The sequence below is a fragment of the Pleurodeles waltl genome, chromosome 6 (assembly GCF_031143425.1).
Source record: "Pleurodeles waltl isolate 20211129_DDA chromosome 6, aPleWal1.hap1.20221129, whole genome shotgun sequence".
NCBI lineage: Eukaryota > Metazoa > Chordata > Amphibia > Caudata > Salamandridae > Pleurodeles > Pleurodeles waltl.
In genome coordinates this window covers 519662653-519682733 of record NC_090445.1, presented here as the reverse complement: position 1 = coordinate 519682733, position 20081 = coordinate 519662653, and the positions used below count along the sequence as shown (strand labels likewise).

At 43.1% G+C, this 20081-nt stretch overlaps 1 protein-coding gene across 2 annotated transcripts in view; it reads right to left on the bottom strand.

The window, feature by feature from the left end:
* The window catches only part of LOC138299954 (cytochrome P450 2G1-like), a 335658-nt gene that overhangs the window by 200806 nt on the left and 114771 nt on the right, over positions 1–20081 (bottom strand). For both annotated transcript variants that reach the window (XM_069238686.1, XM_069238685.1), the window contains exon 4: positions 13838–13998. In XM_069238686.1, coding sequence (XP_069094787.1) covers positions 13838–13998 — 161 coding nt within the window. The remainder of the gene's footprint in view (positions 1–13837; positions 13999–20081) is intronic.

Here is a 20081-nt window from a genome sequence, read left to right as displayed (position 1 = left end):
ATATTCATATTTATATTTTGACGCGAGACCTGACTGGCGCCAAAATATTGGAGTTAGCGTCATATTGTGGATGCGGCAAACTACCTTGCACTAATTAGATGCAAGGTAGGCATTCCGGTCTACAATATCATGCTAATCCCCTACCACCTTATTTATACTCTGGAGAAAAAGGGACGTGTACAGAGTAGGTGGACCCAAATAATGGTGCTTAACCTGCTTAGCGCCATTATTTAACACCTGGTTCTGACCAGGCGTTAGGGGACCTGTGGACTCATTTTCATGGCTAAACACTAAGGAATGGGCCCACAGATATCCACCCCAAACCCCAGGAACAGCCCCACCCACACCAGAGGGACACTATAGGATGGGGGACCCCATCCTGGCTAAGTATAGGTAAGTATACATTGTCTTCTGTGCCATTGGGGGCCACTTACATTCAGTCCCCTGCCTGACACTGGGTATTATTGCCTTGCCCAGGGGACACTGGTCCCCTGGGCTGGCGTTTGGAGTGGTGGGCATGACTCCTGTCAGGAGTCATTTTTTGGTGGTAGTGCATCGGAAAATGATGCTAGGCTGGTTAGTGGCATATTATTTACTGCTAACCAGCCTAGTGTCATTTCTGACCCACTAATGCCTTTTCCCCTCCCGCCATCTCCCCCCCCCCAGCTAGCATCTTCTCTTTAGATGCTCACCTGTCCTTTCTGCCATCCTATGTCATTTTATAAATATGGCACCCGGCTGGCACTATGGAATGATGCTAGCAGGTGCTATGGATTTTGACACAAAACTATATTAGTGCAGTTTTGCCGCAAAATCCATAAAAATGGGCCATAGATTTTTAAAGTTTGAAATCTGGTAAAAGGCAGAGTTTGAAATTGAGTCTCTTCTTGGCAGAGGTATGCACCCTGTCCAAGTAGGGACCATAATCCTAGTCAGGGTTAGTCAGTTACACTCCCTAAATTAAACTGTGCTCATCCTTTGGTAGCTTGGCACAGAGCAATCAGGCTTAACTTAAGGGGCAATGTGTAAAGTATTTGTGCAACACAGTAGTTACAGCATGGTATAAATATTTAATTAATGTAGATTATTTAAGTCTTAGGCACACTTGTGCACTCCATTGAGGTAGTTATGGTCCCACTGAGGGATTTGTTAATGCTCCCAAAAGTGGAGCGATCTCCAAGCAGTGTTTTTGAAAACTGTTATGCATTTGAAATAGAGGCTGTGAGGAGCACCAAATTATTGGTCGGGACACCTGGGGTAAGTTCACAAGCAATAGGGTACCTTCACTGAAGCAATGAGGTTGGGGCAAGTATTCCGATAGTGCTGCCCTCTAGTTTGCTGCTCAACTGAGAGTGGCTGGGGCAGCGCTGATTACATTGCAGTTCCTGGTATCCTCAGTGCTCTTTCAACAGGTAGGGGAGGGGTGCAGCACTCAAGTGAGTCGCACTGGTCAGGATCCACACTCTGCTTGGCTTGTTGGCACCCCACCTGGCATAGTCACTGCTTCAGCTTGTCGGCACTCTGCGTTACTCGAGGACAGAGGGCTGCATCAGGGGAGCAATGGATCTCTAAACATCACACTCCTCAGCAAATCAGGAAGGGGCCAGCATAGGTTTAGGTATAAGGAGCAACAAGCTCCAATGATAGAACGGTTAGAGTGGGCTTCCCTCTGGGATGTAGCGGTGGTCAATGCAGGGCACAGCTGCTGAACTTACAGATGGCAAAGTGTAGCAGTGGTGCAGACATCAATGAAGTCTTTGATGTCCCTGAGACTTTTGAGACTTTGCGAGCAGGGGCAGGCCAACAAGCCCTTAGAGTTACTTAAGTTCCTTCTTGAGGTTGTAGAGATAAGTTCCAGTTTTTCTCACTGCAAGAGGCAGCAGGCTAGCACAGCAGAGCAGTTATCAAAGTGGCAACTCCTCTTGGCAACACGGCTCCTCTTCTTAGCAGAGTCTTCAAAGATCAACCCAAAAGTGAACTGATTTTGTGGGGTTTGGGTCCAGTACTTATACCAAAATGTGTTTTTGAAGTGTAAGAGACTTCAAAAGAGGCCTTTGAATATCATGTTTCCTTCTCTTCCTTTCTTGGCTCCAGACACTCTATGGGGGTATGCAGCCCATTTTGTGAGGAGAGGCACAGCCCTATTCAGAAGTAGGTGTCAGCTCCTCCCGCCCACCTAGCCCAGAAAGACCCATCAGCCTGGTGATGAACCACCAGAATACAAATGTCACACCCAAGCTCCCTTTGTGTGTGACTGCCTATAGGGACTGCACGAAGCACAGCTGTCATCTACTCCAGACATGTATCCAGAAACAGGCAGAGGCACAGAATGGTTAAAGTAAGAAAATACCAACTTTTCAAAAGGGGCATTTTCCTACTTACAATTTAAAATCTGAATTCACCATAGGTTATTTTAAATTGCGAGTCCAGAGACACCAAACTCCATATTTGCATCTTTGGAAAATTGGAAGTTACAATTAAAGGATTCTTCGAGGTAACCCCAATGTTAACCTATGCTAAAGACAGGCCTTGCAGTAGTGAAAAATAAATCTAGGAAATGTTCACTACCTTGATGGGTTAAACTTAAAAGTACACACCCAATGCTTTGAATACACTGCACCCTGCTCTTAGGGATGACTAGGAACAATCTTAGGGGTGACCTAAGATAAAAAGGAAGGTTTGGGGCTTGCAAGTGAGTACACTTGCCAGGTGGAAAAGGCAGTCTAAAACTGCACACACAAGCTCTGCATCAGCAGACCTGAGAGATGTTTGCAGGGCTACGGTGGTGGGTGGTACAATCAGTGATGCAAGTCCACTAGTAGTTGGTAATTTGCAGGCCCTGGGCACATAGAGTGCACTTTACTAGGGTCTTACAAGTAAATTAAATATGCCAAAAAACAGGAAGTCAGAGGGCAAAAAGTTAGGGGAAACTACTCAAGGTTGCAATGTCTAACAAGCACAAAATGCTGACCACAGGTTGTGATAGGCGGGATCAAAGTCAGTTGCAAGGAGAGAGGCCTCTGGAAGCTTGATGTGTCCCTGAAGCTAAAACAGGAGGTCAGCCAACTGACCCTTGCAGTCACTTCTATTGTCCTGGTATCAAAGCAAGTAGGTCAAGCCTTCCTTCAGGTTCTTGAGGTTTTCTGAGGAGAGGTCTGTGAGATCCACTTTTAGGCCTGGAGCCTTTCTGTGGTTTCAGTGCAAGCCTATGTCCAGCCTCTAAGCCAGTTCTTCCCCTCCCTCTGAGTTTGGAGCCTGAGACAAAACTATGGAGACAAATAAGAGTCAATCCTCAGTGTGAGTTCCATCTGCCAGTGACAAGGCAGGCATCCTTTGAACCCCAAGCCATCCTGTCAAGGATGAGTCCTTTTCCCCAAACCCAGAGCCCTGTCTAGTATCAATACACTTCTCGGCACAGGGAAACCAGAAAAGTTGGTGTGATTTTGTGTACTAAATTTTGCTCTCTTTTTCTAATTTGGTTTGGACATTTAATTTTTGGTAGATTGACTTGTTCTTTTTGTACTGCATACATACTTTACACATTGTCCTAATTTATACCTATCTGCTCTGTGCCATGTTTACCAGCGGGTTGAGCTCAGGTAATTTTAGTGTCTTTGGAGTTCACCCTTGTAAGTTAGTCTTATTACTTGAGTTGTGAAACTGTCTACCCTCAATAATAATCCACTTTCTTATAGTCACTTAGAAATATATTGTTGGAGGTACTATAGTGAGTAAACAATAGGTTCTATGATTTGGTCAACAAAGATCAGATAGACTGCATGCAAGTTTTATGTGATGTGAATTTTGGTTCGGGCAATGTTAGGGGTTTTGAGTTCCAATGGCATGCAGTGGAAAAGGGTACGGGGTTCAGATGTGAGACATTTATATTACAAAAGTATGACTAACATTCCACCATCATTAATCAGTATGGTGTTATCAGGCATGATTCACTAAACTGTTTTTTTCAGTCAGAAATAAGAGATTAATGTTTTGTAGTACAACCACATTTCCAACATGTATCTGATGATTGTGTAGGGGGGTAATTTACAATTATGTAGAGCTGCGTTTCCACATTTGTAGGGTCACACGCTGATTATTGGTGGGTCAAGAAAGTCAGAGCAATAATTAGCAAAGCCATTACATTTTGTTTTTTAGCTTGTCACCTTTGGGTTTCAAAGACAGAGGTCAAATGCCAGGCTATGTCTTAGTGCTGCTTATATTGTTAACATGGGATTGGTGATTACTTTTAGTTCCCCAACCCTCAAAGTGAGAGGAGTTTTTAAAGTTAATTATGTGATACTCTTGCTTGAGTACAGGGACTGTGTATAGAAAGGCTTCAGAGTGTTGTCTATTTTACAACACACAACAACATGTAAATATATATAAATGAATTGTGTGCATTCTGCAGTTAGGAAAGCAAAAATGTTTTTCATTCTAAAGTGTGCTGGGAACAGGTTTTAATATGATCAAAACAAGTCCAGACACTTTGCTTGGTAATGCACAAATGACAAATGTTCACAGAAACCTAATTTCCACACATTATCATTTGAGTACTGTTTAGTATTACCAGTAAGCTGTCTGAACAAAGATAGTTTCCATTTCAATGCAAAATGTGCTGTCTGTAAATGAAAATGTGCTACCACACAATGATTTAGTTATATTCAGACATGACCCGCATCATATCATTTAAAAGTAGGTGGATCACAAAGGGTTGTTCTTGTAAAATGTGGGTTGTGGATCTAAAAAGCTTAGGAACCACTGATGTAGAGATATTTAAGAGATAACTTCACAATTGTTCTGGGTGGGATGGAGATCCTTGGGCCCATATTTATCCTTTTTTAGCACTGCACTTGTGTCATTTTTTGACGCAAAAGCAGTGCAAACTTCCAAAATACAATTGTATTTTGTAAGTTTGCGCCGAATTTGCTGGCTCTTGGGATGATAGAGAAGTCCAGTAGTCCCTTTTCCAGCCCAGTGGTGTTGGTTCCCAAGGCTGCTGCTCCTTGTGCCAAACCAGAACTTGGGTTCTGCGTGGACTACCGGGGTCTCAATTTTGTCACAAATACAGATGCTCACCCCATCCCGAGCTGATGAGCTCGTAGACAGGCTTGGCGTTGCCAAGTTCCTTAGTACCTTTGACCTCACATCAGGGCACTGGCAGATTGCCTTGACTAAAGGGGCACACGAGAAATCCACTTTCGCTACTTCTGAGGGCCATTACCAGTTCAGGGTAATGCCCTTTGTATTTAAAAAATGCCCCGCTACCTTCCAACGGTTGGTTAACGGGGTTCTAGATGGCAAGGATGCCTTTCATCAAGGCCAGTAAGTGCCAGATTGGGCAGGGTTCCGTGGTGTACTTGGAGCACCTAGTAAGTGGTGACAAGGTGCAACCTCTCCAAGCCAAGATTGAAACTCTCAAGGCCTGGAAACCACCTAGAACCCAAGAAGGCCTTCTTAGGCCTCACCAGATATTTCTGCAGATTCATTAAGTGTTATGGCACCATAGTGGCTCCCTTAACAGAACTGATATCCAAGAAACAACCTAGGTTGGTGAATTGGACAGAGACTTGCGAGAAAGCCTTTGACTCCCTGAAGGAAGCCATGTGCATGGCCCCAGTGCTCAAGGCACCGGACTACTCCAAGGAGTTTATTGTGCTGACGGACACTTCAGAGCATGGTATAGGGGTGGTTCTAGCACAGCTAAATGAGGAGGGCCTAGACCAACCAGTAGTCTTTATTAGCAGAAGACTAGTACCACAGGAACAGAGGTGGAGTGCTATTGGGAGAGAAGCATTTTCTGTGGTCTGGGCACTGAAGAAGCTGAGACCATACCGGGTTCAGACAGACCACAGGCCCCTCAGATAGTTCATGTAGATGAGGGTCAAAAATCCTAAACTCTTGAGGTGGTCCATTTCTCTACAGAGGATGGACTTTACGGTGGAGCATCGCCCGTGGATTGACCACGCCAACGCTGATGGTCTTTAATATAGTTGTAAGTCTCCAGTAAAGTGCACTACATGTGCTCAGGCCTGTAGATTAAATGCTACTAGTGGGCCTGCAGCACTGATTGTGCCACCCACATAAGTAGCCCCTTAACCATGCCTCAGTCCTGCCATTGCAAGGCCTGTGTGTGCAGTTTTACTGGCAATTCGACTTGGCATTTAAATTAAAAGTACTTGACAAGCCTTAAACTCCCCTTTTTCTACATATACATCACCCCAAAGGCAGGCCCTGGGTAACCCATAGGTCAGGGTGCTATGTAGATTAAAGGCAGGACATATACCTGTGTAGTTTCTATGTCCTAGTAGTTTAGAACTCCTACATTTGTTTTACACTGCTGTGAGGCCTGCTCCTTTCATAGGCTAACATTAGGGCTACCCTCATATACTGTTTGAGTGGTAGATTCTGATCTGAAAGAAGTAACAAGGTCATATTTAGTATGGCCAGAACAGTAATACAAAATCCTACTGACTGGTGAAGTTGGATTTAATATTAATATTTTAGAAATGCCACATTTAGAAAGTGAGCATTTCTCTGTACTTAAATCCTCCTGTGCATTACAATCCATGTCTGGCTAGGTTAGTTGAAAGCTCACTTGTGCATTTCACCCAGACAGCCCAAACCCAGAGAACCCCAAACACAGGATGCTCAGTTACACCGGCACACATCTGCATACTGAATGGGTCTTCCTGGCCTGGGAGGGTGGAGGGCCTGACACTTACATTTGAAAGGACAGTAGCCTGTCCCCACACCATGGACTGCCAAACCCCCTACTGGCACCCTGGCAGACAGCATGGAACTGAAAGGGGACCTTGTGCACTTCTAAGCCACTTTTTAAAGTCCCCCCACTTCACAGGCACAATTGGGTATTTAAACAGGGCCTCTGACCCTAACAACTCAGACACTTCTGGACAAGATACCACTGACGAAGAAATTCTGAACCAGAACCTGCAACCTGCCAAGAGGAACTGCCTGGCTGCCCAAAGGACTCACCTGACAGCTTTTCTGCAAAGGACTGCTGCCCTGCTGTTGCCCTGCTGCCTTGCTGCCCTCTGGGTCTGCTAAGAAGTGCTCTCCAAGGGCTTGGATAGAGCTTGTCTCCTGTTCGTGGACGTCTCAGAGCCAAAAAGACTTCATCCTGCAAAGAACTCCTTATGCAGCTAAAATTAGACACACAGCCTGCCAGAAAATCTGCATAGCCTGCATCGCAGGTGAGAAAATCACTGCATGCCGAACCAGAACAACGCAGCACGGCTCCCCGAGAGGAGATCGTCACAGCACCAGCATTGCAACTGGAACTTTGATGCACGGCCCACTGGATCACATATAGCTGAGCCGGAACAACGAAGCCCGACTTCCTGCAAGAAGAATCGATTCAGCGCCTGCGGTGCAACAGAAATTTTCCCTCATCACCCACCGGATCAACGCATCTCCTGTGACTTCGTCCTGCATGCCCAGGATTTCTCTGCATCGTCCTGAGGCATCCAAATATCACTCAACCGGAAGAGGATCCAAGTCCGTGCACTGGAAATTGATGCAAAGCCCTGGCTGCGTGAAAAATATTGCTGCATCATCTGTGTGCCCCCGGAGACACCAATGCATACCTCTGCATTTTCCACACAGCCCCTCCTCTGCGGCCCCTTGTGGATAATTTTGATGCAAACCAGGTGCCTTGTGCTTGCAAGAGACACTTGCTGCTTTTTGAAGACTAAAGACTCTTTTTATCATTTTCTAAAGTGATATCACGATGTGTACTTATCAAATCTTGATCATTTTGACCTGCCTTTGATCAGATGAATATTCTATATTTTTCCAAACACTGTGCGGTGTATTTTTATGGTATTATACTGTGTTATTGCATGATTTATTGCACAAATACTTTACACATTGCCTTCTAAGTTAAGCCTGACTACTCAGTGCCCGGCTACCAGCTGGTGGGCACAGGATAATTTGGATTGTGTGTGACTTACCCTGACTAGAGTGAGGGTCCCTGCTTTGACTGCCAACCAAAGACCCCATTTCTAACAAAAATGATCACATTATTATGCAAAAAAGAGGGAGGACTGCACTCCTGCTGTGCTTACTAAGTTGCCTGGAGATTTTTGAAAGTCTGTGGCATATTTTTACCTACTCTTGACCGTGTTCCCAAAGGACTGCCTCACTGCCTTACAGAGTGTCATTATTGAGAGAAGCAAGAGGATAGTTATTGGACCTCCACTTACAGTGATGGGCCCTCATTCTGTAGAATTTTGTTCACTCATTATAAGACCCAATATTTGACAAACAGCAGACTTACAAAATATGAACAATTGATTCTTGGAGCTGAGAATGAGTCACACTCTCAATGAAGCTTCATTTTAACCATTGACGGTAAATTAAATTGGCGGGAAAGAGACTAAGCACTACTGTCTCAATGTTACGGATCTATGCAGCAAGCCCAGCCTGACATTAAGGATGAACCCTTTGATAAGCTTGATTATATAATCTTTGTAAACAGCTCTTGCATGAGAGACAATGAGGGGAGGGGAGTTTGAGAGCAGCCCACATAGCTGGTACAATTCAAGTAGTGGAATCCTCCTGGCTTTGAGATGTTACCATTGCAGAAATGGCAGAATTGATTGTCCTTACATGAGCCTGCTATCTTTCAAGTCAATTGTGAGTGACTATATCTACAGGATGTCAGTTTGGCTTCTGTGTGTTTGGCAAGATTTTAGACATTTATGGTCACAAAGCGGATTCATGACTTCCTCTGGATCTCACATCAGAATCTGGAGTATGTGATGAAGTTGTTAGAAGCACTGTAATTGCCACTAGACAATGCAGTACTTAAGTGTGCAGCCCACGATAGTGGACATGATGATGTAACAGCTGCAAACAGATATACAGACAAAGTTGCTCAGAATTGTCTGATTGTGGAGTGCACATTTAACAGAGCTTATAGAAATGAATCTGATGAGGGTACCACATTTTCAATGCTGTTGTCAGTAGTTGATGTTAATATTGGATCAATCGATGTCTATTCCCACAGCGATACGTTTTCATACATGAAGAAAGTCGCATCACCCTTGAGAGGTTCCCCCGTCGCGAACTCTCCGTCAATCCCAGCGGGTAGGTACATGGTCAGACAGGCTCTGAGACTTAGGCCTGAGGGTAATGACTGACAGGTCCCAGGTAGGTTAACACTTAGCTGGCAGTCAAACACACAAACAGGGAAACTTAGATCAGATCCCACAGATAGGCAGCAGCACCACAATTGTCCTCGGAGATTGGCCTCAATAAAACACACATGACCAGAGGGATGCGTGCATTTCCAAAAACACCATCAAGTTAGATATTATATGTAGTTAGATACACTTGGCTGATTATACATACAGCATACACAGCACACACAGTGACCACAGGCCCCTCAGGCCATACATCTGGACACGTACTCGCTGGCCCACATTGTGTCCAAGCCAGTTCCAGGCCCACCTGCATCTACTATCAGGAAGGGTATTTACAACCCCTTAACAACTGTTTACATATTATATGAAGAAAATAATATTTTTTATGTTTGTATTGCACTTAGAGAAATGTATAAAAAATTGATTTAATCAAATGTACAATGACAGTCCTTAGACCCTGGCTCTGTAACTGCTCTCTCAGCTGCAATGTTTAATTAAATGAACCATTCCTGTTTTGCCAGTCGCGTCTTGTCTTTTGTTTTTTAAGGTAAATTCTCATTCAAGCAACACTGAACTGTCGAAAGAAATCAAAAGTTTGCAGGAAGACGTTTCAGAGGCAGAACAGCAAGAGTGGATAAGATCAGGATGTGGTAAAAATGCAAATTACATCTGGTTTTCAGCTGATAGAAGAGCTGTGTTGTCAGATAGCCTATTATTTCCCCTGACAAGATATTTTCATAGCCCTGCACACATCAATAGGGATGCAATGGTGAGGTTATTTAGGCAGAACATGTTTAATTCTCTGTTTAAAGTTTTGGCTGAGGAATGTTTCCATAGATATGTGATACGCCACTAAATGCATATATGGAGAAGAACCTATGGAATGCTGAGCCACATAGGAAGATCAGGAGGACCCTCACACAGTATGCAGTAGTAGGATGAAATATATTCAATTTTTAACGTGCATTTTCTCCTGATGGGTGGAAGCCTACCCAAAGTGAAAAAATGGAAGCCTCACTGGAGCCAAACTGCTGTTACATGAATTAATAATGAAGTTCGTGTTACTAGTTTCTTTGCAGTCAGACTGTAGGACCCATTTTAACAATGAGGTCCTTAGAACATTATGGGTGGCACTTTAATTGGAACAGAGGCTGCATTGCATCTACGGTCCACAAGTGTCTGGTATAGTTGAACAGCTAAATGGGACACTAAAATTATGTTTGGCCAAAGTCTGTGATCTACTTGTATAAAGCGACCAGATGCTTTGCCATTAGTATTATGAGTCTCATAAGCACTCCAATTAGAAGGACAGGATTATTCAATTGTCATGGAATGTGCTATGCAACTACCTGCTGTGCCTTCAAATGCACTTGTAAATATCACAGATGACCTTAGACTCAACTATTGTAACAGGTTATCTGATAAGGAGTTTTCTGTTTCTCACCAGTTTGGAACTGTCACTGCCACCTTAGAGACAGGAGCAGTGTCAACAACTTAACCCTGGCAATTATTACCTTGTTGTAAAGCATGTTTGAAAGTTGTGCTTATGGCCATGGTGGAAGGGACCCTACAAGTGGATTCTAGTCATCAACACTGCTCTGAAGTGTGCTGGGATACCTAAGTGGGTGCATGCATGATTCTCACACCCAGAGAGTGATGTGTCCCTTTGATGAAGTGGTGACATTCAAGCCAAGTCCAAAACTTATGTGACCATACATCCTGAAGGACCAAAGGGAGGAGACGTTGATCAAAATTCTTCACCTGTCACAAGTTCCTGAAATCTCACAAAGCGGTGTTGAAGGATACCTTGAAGATGAAATCTGAGATGTGAAATTAGAGGAGTTGCTGAGTTGCCACCGAAACAAACAATTGATCCTGGTGAGGGAACAGGTGTGAGGAAGGCAGGACTACAATTGTGTCCAGAATGGCTGAGTAGTAGGAGACAATTGAAATCTAGTGTGTCAGTTGAACACATACCACAAACCATCATTGAAGAAACAAAATCTAGTGGTAGAAGCAACATAGAGGAATACCAACAGACACCAAGGAGATCCAAGACAGCAAAAATACTTTCCCATGGGTATTCAGTACACTGTGGACCTACTACACAGAATATGCCTAATGCCGTTGATCAAGATGCAAATTAACTGAGATCATAACCACTTGAACCTCCACAATATGCCACAAGAATGTTTGGAAGAAGGGCAAGGATGAATACAAAAAGAAAATTATATATCCAAAAATAAAAGTTGATAGACAACAGAAAGGAAACATGTTTTTTATCAAAGGAAAGATCAGTTTAGAAAAAGAAACATTGGGATACGTAGCTTGCAACATGCATTTGATGTTCTTGGAGCATATTTAATTTGTGGGCAAGTTGTATATTTTCATTTGCATGCTGTATAGGAGGGTTCTATATATTTAGCTCCAGTGTTCCCTAAGATGTGTCATGTAAATAGCATAAATGCCCTAACAATGACACCTTCTCACAGACATGTACACCATACATGGGACACAATTAGTGGGAGATATTTTGGGGGGAATCATTCCTTCTGTAGGAGTAGTTTTAAATGAGAAGAAAATGAGAAAGCTCTCTAACATAGTAGATACGCTGGCTGCTATTCCATCCAGTGCTTTATTGACAGTAACACAGAGATAGTAGCTATTACATCGATGGTTTTACAAGATTAGTTAGCTTTAGAGAAAGGCAGAGTTTGTTAGATTTTAAAGGCTCAACATTGTTGTTCTTACATACCTGATGAAAGTAAGATTATAGAAGAATTTGAAAAGAACAGTTCAAACCCTAAACCTCAATTAGGAGCTTTAGAAACAACTTGTGTACAAGGAACCTTAGAAAAAAGAGCTTCTACTATAAGTAATTGGCTTTGAAACATTGGGGAAGGATTCTTGCGGGGTCTATTAAAACCATTATTAATTATTGACATTTGCTTAATATGCGTATATGTTTTGTACACAGGATTTAGATGTTATTTGACAAGGGAGAAAAACAAATAAAGAAAGAGAAAGGCAAAGGAGAAAAGAAATAGAAATTAATGAAGGAACGGACGTTAGAAAGAAAGAAAGAAGAAAAGAAAGAAAGAGAGAAAGAAAGAAAGAAAGAAAGAAAGAAAGAAAGAAAGAAAGAAAGAAAGAAAGAAAAAGGGAACTTTATGACTCAGCAAGGAAGGAAGGTGCACCTTAAAGATTAATTTGTGATAAAATTGTGATGGCTATTCTAGCCATCAAGGGGAGGAGTTTTGAGAGTGAGTCTCCTTATAATAAAATTGTTTAGGCAAAATAACTCATGTATAAAAAAATGCACATTTTATAGCAGATAGTCATACTTAGTTGTAGCAAGCAAACAAGTGAAATAACATAATGTATTCATTTCATTTAGCCTAACTATTGATGCTATATTAATATTAATGTGTACCTTAGCATTGAAAGACAAGTTTTTCAAGTTGAGCTGCTGTTTTACACAAGATGTTCTTCTCTCCTACTGCAGAGGATGTAACTTTCCAGAAGGCTTGTATTAGCTAGTGAATAGGCATTTGTTATGTATTAGACAACTGATAGTGAGGTTCTCACCAGGAGGAGAGGAGGTGACAGGAAGAAAGGCACATGTGAAGAATTATCTGAACAAAAAGATGTGGATGAAGTATCTTTTCAAGGACTTGTTTGTGTAGTCTACTGTGAAGATGTATGAACTTCGAGAGTTTACCCAATCCCAGGGTTTTCTGACATTGTACTGGGTGGTGTACCTAGACAAGAGAGATTCATTCACATTCTCAATTCCACTCGACACTCTAGACTCAAGCAATTGAGAGCACGCTGGACTGTTTACTGAGATCAAAGAGTTTACCTCTCTTCAGGAGAGATTCCTTTTAGCACTTTTTCTTTTGAAGATATGTTTGCTGCTTATCCTTAGTTGAGAAGTCTTTCATCTTGAAATTCCCTTTACTTAAATGTGAATTTTGCATGTTTATGCATTACATTTTCTCATCAGATCTCCTTATTGCGTTTATGAACTGACACCTTTACTCTGGCGTAAATTGCCTTTCTATTCCTTAATTTAAATTAGGACAAATCCTTTTATGGAACACACTCATTGTATTATCAGTATATGATTTCTAATCTTTACTAATTTGGTATTTTACCTGGTTTTGAAATACTGACTAATGGATTATTTGAATGTGCAATAATGACAACTAAAGACTAATATTTACTGAATAAACAAATTGAATTTTACTAGAATTGTTAATAAAACCCTTTACTCACATCAACTCTCTTTATTGACTGTTATAAATGCTAACTGAGTTTTAATGACGATTAAGGTTTGATATAAATGATTGCTCCCCTTAATTTCTCCTTGTTGATGAACATAGGTCCATATGACCAGTGACGGGGGTTAATTAATGCTTATACCCAAACATTAAGATACAAAGACACAGCACCTTCAGAACCAATAGCACCATTTGTTAAGTTCAGAGCTACTACTTGCAGGGTAAGGCTGAAGAGTTCTAACAAGGTCAACCAAGAGAATTTTATGCAGCAACCAAATTATGACATGACTGTCCAATGACAAAAGCAGTACTTAAGTGTCCAGCTTAGGTAGCTTGACACCATTTGCCATTAATCATCCCCCAAAATTGTGTAAATTAACATTACTTTACCTGGCCACTTAACGAACTTGAGAGTGCAGCTGCTTCATTGATCATTCCAAGTAAATCAAGAAAGTCTTTATCCTGATAGTCAAACCGTTTCCCAAAGATGACAGAACAGGTGACATTGGAAGCTGCATTGCTTAGATGAAGTGTTGGGTCAAAGGGAAACTCTGTTGAGAAAAAAAGTAAAGCAGCAGATTATTGCATATACTGCAACATGGTATTGGAAGGATGCTCAGTCTTACACAATCAAAGCTGAATTTTAAATGAGAAATTGAATTCGCTCTCCTGTATTAAGCTTCTAAAACCTTTCTGGCAAAAAACGCAGTCCACCCGAAGTAAAGATTACAAATTCAATCTAGAAACAAGCACTAATTTACAGTATGGTTTTCAGACATGCCTGCCACTAATCTTCAGAGTGTCCCTTCAGCGGGACAACTTTTGTCTACCAAAATTACTTTATCTACAAGATACCCCCTGCCAGACAAGCCCTCATTCTCTGTCACTGATGACAAATTCTTCAAGCAAATACATTGGACTCAAGGGAGGGGAAATGTTTTGGACCACACAGTGCAACCAGTGATCTTGTGATCACTGGCTGCTCCAAGGGGATTTCCCTCAGAATGACACAGTGATTTGCTGCACATATCAGCACTAGGTGACCTGCCCTCACCTTTGGGCTCTGCTTGATCACTCTGCACACAAGATACTTACCATATCATGTTTCAAGGTGCATTGTTTGTGTATCCGCCACCATTATCTAGATCATTTCTATAGAACATAAGAAGAGTGTCCTCAGGTGGTTGGGGCTGTGGACCTCTTCTCAACTAGTGGGGCTTCTCGCCCTGTAAGGCCATAAGATACAAGTCAAGCTTGCAAACTCACTGTGAAGCCAGGAACTTGTCACTGTCTCCTATTTCCCTGCTCCTCTTCCCAGCAATTGTGATTGATGCAGCAGCTTTACAGGGCATGCTCACTCATGCTCTCCACTGCCTTTGAGAGTAATGTAGACTCCATTTCCCATGTAGTGTTAACCAGTGAGGCGAGTTAACCCAGATGAAGTGCTCTCACCTCTAGGCAATCACAGCTCCATAATTGGCACAACATCAGGTGGGCATCTCAAACAACCAAGTAGTCTCCAGAACACAAGTGTTCCATTTTTGGTAGAATTTAGGAGCAATGTGGAAGAAATATCAGTTCAATAAAGAAAGTGGCAACATCCTAACTCTTGAAATCACTATAATGCCCTTTCACTGCCTTTTTAAAAAGGAAAAAGTACTGAATCATGACATATATGAAATCTGTGCATCCATTGACAACTCTTCCAACTTTTCTCTCCACCCTATCCATGTACTTAGGTAACTATACAATATATAGTGACAGTTCTACCACATCATCTAGAGTTGATGGTCAAACAACTCGGCTTATTAGCCCTAATAGATAACAAAGCAAAGTACTTCGCAAGACTACTGTTGGAGCATCTGTCTGCTTGGCTTGGATTGATGAAAAGGGAAAAATCCCCAAATTCCAAACAGAGTTCTCTAAACTAGTCAGCACCATAACGAATATGATAGCCGTTGGACTCCTTATTGACCAAAAACAAAGATGCAGCAATGGCAGCTCCACTTATGCTTTGTCAAAATTAAGGCCGCAATTGACCACATGGAGAGGAATCTGCTGTGGAAGAAGCTTTCAAATTGGGGGCTTTCACATCCACTTCTACACCTGATAATAGCCCTTCATACTGATATATGGGTCCAGATAAAGCTAGGAACAGTCATTCATCTCTCAAGGAGGATACCAACTACCAAAGGTCTTAAACAAAACAAGGCTGCATTCTGACCCCTTCACTTTTTAATGTATACTTAGCAGACCTGGTGGGTTCGCTTGCTCTTACAAACCCGCATGCCCCAAAAAATTGGAGACCTGGAACTACCACGCCTAATGTATGCGGATGATATTGTATTGATTAGCCATACAAATATAGGGCTCCAGAGGCTAATAAATGTCATGCAACAATACCCGCTTGCCGACTCCCTGATCGCGAACTTTGAAAAAACATGGACATTGTCAATCGGAGCCAAGACCCCCTCTAGCAAATGGTTCTGGGGCAAGACACAGCTTTTGAAAAAAGAAAAGTGCAAATACCTCGGCATCACCATTGACAAATCAGGGAATTTTGGGCATCAAAGAGGGTGTATCATGGGAAGAGGCTTAGCCATAGCACTATCCTTATAAAGACTAAAAGCAGACTGGAATGGTCCCTCATTCACCCACCTCTTACAGGTACTAAAAGCCAAACTCTTGCCCACAATACCATGTGGCAGTGAATTACAAAGAGGCAGAGATTCAGAAATCCTAAATCATACAGTGAGCAAAGCCTATCGGCTCATCTTTAACCTTCCTAAATCTACTTCCTCTGCTTAACTCAGATTGGAGTTCAGCCTACTGGATCATTCCCTGGCTAGACGAGGTGCATATATAAACTTCTTGACCAAAATGCCACCCCAGGATCTCTTAAATACCACTTATGGCAGGAGCTTGAACTTAAGAACACCCCCTCATCCAGAGTTTACCTAGAGGACTCACTTAGAATGACTGAGCTTACCGATATCTGGAGGACCCCAACCTTGCACAACGCTTTCAAAAAAGATGTCTGGAAATCAATCCGACTTCAATCCCTGCTGGAGGACAAAGCAGCCTTTCGACAGAGATCTCACGCTTGGATGACTCTGAATACTTACATGACTTTGGCCCCACAAGCATATCTTTACCACAGCTTTTCTAGGTAGTTGAAAGAAGGTGGTGATGACTGGACTGGCCATCAACAAGGCTTGAGGTAGAGGAGAAGCTATGTCCCTTTCCAGAGGTCCAGTGGAAAATGGTAGCCAGCTGAAACATAGCAGGGAATTGGACTACAATTCCCACAATGCACTGGACCACCTGTCTTTAGGCAATCCCTCAGAGGGTCCAATGGTCAGCACTTCTTCGGATCTGATATGTACTTTTTACCTGCAGTTGGCAAGTCTTTCCTTTGGCTCACAAAGGGTTCCCTCCTGCTGGGAGAAGCAGTCTTTGGTCCAGGACGAGCCACAGTCAAGCATTTCCTTAAAGGTGGCCACACGTTCAAGGTATCACGCCTTTTGTTTGTGTAGTTTCCTGTTGTCACTGAAGCAAGCCCTCTCTTGTCCTTTCTTTGAAAGTTGTTGCCAAACTGAGGTTCTGGTGGCAGGGGAGCCCCTTAAATCCTGTATTTAGGGGGAGCAAGGGGGAAGGTGCAAATAGCCAATTGGCTATGGCTACTAGTCCTAGAGGCTAATCCGCCCCTGAGGTGACCACATCTAGTAGGTTGTGGCACCTTTTCTACCCAGAACCCTCTATTTTGGTACTTTTCAAGATGGCAGAAGTCTTCCTCAGCTGTACAGACTGGCTGCCCACCCTAGAGGGTAGATAGCCTTCTGGGTGTCAGGAATCCCTAAGGTGCCTCATGCGTTATCCGTCAGCATCCCCAGGGATTTGGGTTAAATCATGTCTCTGTTCTTGGTTAAACCTTCATGTTTCTAAGTAAACATAATGTGCTGTGTTACACAATTGATTTTATCAATGCTTGTTTTACCAATGCTTGTTTGCTAATGTGAGCAGGTGTAGACATGTGCTTCTAATTGGGTGTGGTGGCTAATCCACATGTGGAAACTCAACTGCTTTCCTGATTGGCTATAACAAGCAGAATGAAGCATGCCTCCCTGCTTGGCTTTTTTTGCTTCCTGATCTCAGCAACTGATTTGGCAGTCCAGCCTCTGCTGTCATCCTCATATTCAGGTTTTTTGAGGCAATTCTTTTCTTCATTCCTGTACCAGCTGACACCAGGCATTCCTCCAGCACTCCGGAAAAGACTGCAGCTAAGTGACTAGTATTCTCCAGGGGTTTGTTCTTTGAGCGCTGCGCTTTCCTAGAACAGCTGGTGTAATTCAGACCTCGTATTTTGGCAGAGTGCTTATCTTGAAGAGACAAATGCATTTCTGAACATTCTACATTATTATTGTAGTTACTTGCCTAAATGTGCTTCAGGAAATCTGCTTGAGCTCAAGTACTACAGTGCAATTTTAAAAGAGCATTTATGTGACTTTTCTTTCTCTAGTAGCATAACTCTTGGATTTAAGTTGTGTCATTCATGCCTATGTTTCAGGTTTGAGGAATTTGCTTTTGAAGGGTTTTTCACACACACAGTGAGACCAAACCAAACTGGGCCACCCTAGAGTGGACATTTGTATTTCTTGGATTGTTTTTGCTCCTTTTAGTTGAACCCTTTGCATGCAGGAAAGTTATACGTGATATAATTAATGCCCTTGTTTGTCTCTCTTGTACATGATAAGTGCAACCACAGTTCTAATTATAGTGTGCAACAGTGAATCTCTCTGAAGTCAGCCCTAGTGTTGCAGTACTTATTGTTATGGTACTCAGTTTGGGTTTTTTGTAATGCAGTGTTAGTAATTGTGCCAACAGTTATTATTATCCAAAAAAAGTGCTGGAGCATCTCAGTGTTCTTCTACCGCTCCAGTGCCCATATCAGAAAGAGAGATTCAGTTTCAAGGAAGTTGAGTGCACTAACTCTACTATCACTCTGTCAACAACGACCTGACCCCCCCCCCAAAGATACAGGGTGCCTGGCTGGACTGGCAAGATGTGGAAGTGTTTTTTCTCTTTCTCTTTCACTCCCCCTTTCCTTTTAGGACACCTGCGGGGGTTTCTGTGTCCACCAGGAAGTGCTGAGAGGTGTTCCAGGAGGTCGGGGGCATACCATCGACCCTGCAGACATCCTGCTTTTCAGGTGAGTGGCCCTGTCTTGACACTGGGGGTGAACGCTGCCTGCCTAACTAATTTTCCCACCTGCCGGGGTTCACATTTTGTGCCATTTGAAGTTCACCACACTGATATGCCACTTCACTAGCCTTCCTGGGAAGGAGGGAAGTGTGACCTTCTTCTCATACAGGCCATAATACTGACTTTTGGGAGTGTTCATACTACTGCCCAAGGGGGGTTGAAATCCTGTCCTGGTGGCAGCAGCTGCAGGTTGGCAGCCAGAGGACAGGAAAACTTGGGTAACGTGATGTGCAACCTCTAAAGGTTGCTTCCTGGGTCCATGCAAAAATCACCCTCGGCATGAGATTCATGTCAGGGGTGAGAAGGCATATTGTTTGATACCAAACATGACTCATTTAAATGAAGGTGGCACAAACAGTTCTTCAGGCCCTGCTGACCCCTTTAACATGGATGCAGTGGGTACCATTGGTACCACATAGTAGGAATTTATTAAGGGGTTAACATGCTTGCCAAATCAGGGATACCAATTCACATTTACCAATTTAGTGAGAGAGCACTGGCACTAGGGCCTGGTTAGCAGGCTACAGTGCACTTTCAGAGTCAAAACCAACAACATCTTGAACAAAAGGTGTGAGGGGGACCATTCAAAAAATTAATCTTTCCTACGTGACACAAGCCCCCCCCTTCCCAAGAAGGTGATGAGCAACTAACCTTCTTCATGGTAGTTCTCATCATCTAAGTGGAAAAACCTGGAATGTCCATCTGCACTGGCATGGTCATTCCTAGGTCTGCGTTCCACTGTAAATTCCATACCCTGTAAGAAAAAGGGACACGTCAACATTTTGGGGGGTACCCTCCTCTCACCTGAATCAGCTACCTGAGAGGCCAGTGGCTGGTTTGAACTTTGAATTGGGTCCCAAACAGGTAAGCTCTCAGCTTCTTCAGGGACCAAACCACAGCAGAGGCTTCCCTTTCAATGGCACTCCAGCGCTGCTCTCTAGGGAGGATTCGCCTGCTGATGTAGGAAACTGGTTGATCCTGTCTCTCATCATTTGTTTGTGACAACACTGCCCCAAAGTGTCTGTCTCGACAATTAACTCTTTCCAATAGTCATGTGCTTGTAGGTCAAGTGCTGAGGATATGACTGCTTTCAGTGTGTTGAAGGTCTCAGTAAAAGGGGCCACTATGGTACCAGAGCCCTTTACAAACCTCCTATAGCACTCAATCAAGCCAAGGAATGCCTTGACTTGGGTGCAGGGTTTTGGAGCCTCCCAAACCAGAATGTTCTGGATTTTGGGTTGTAGAGGTCTCATTTGGCCTCCACCTACAAGGTGGCCCAAGTAGACAACAGAACTCTGCCCTATCTGGCACTTGTTGGCCTTGATAGTTAGGACTGCCTGCTGCAGGGCCTGTAAAACTTCTCTCAGGTGGA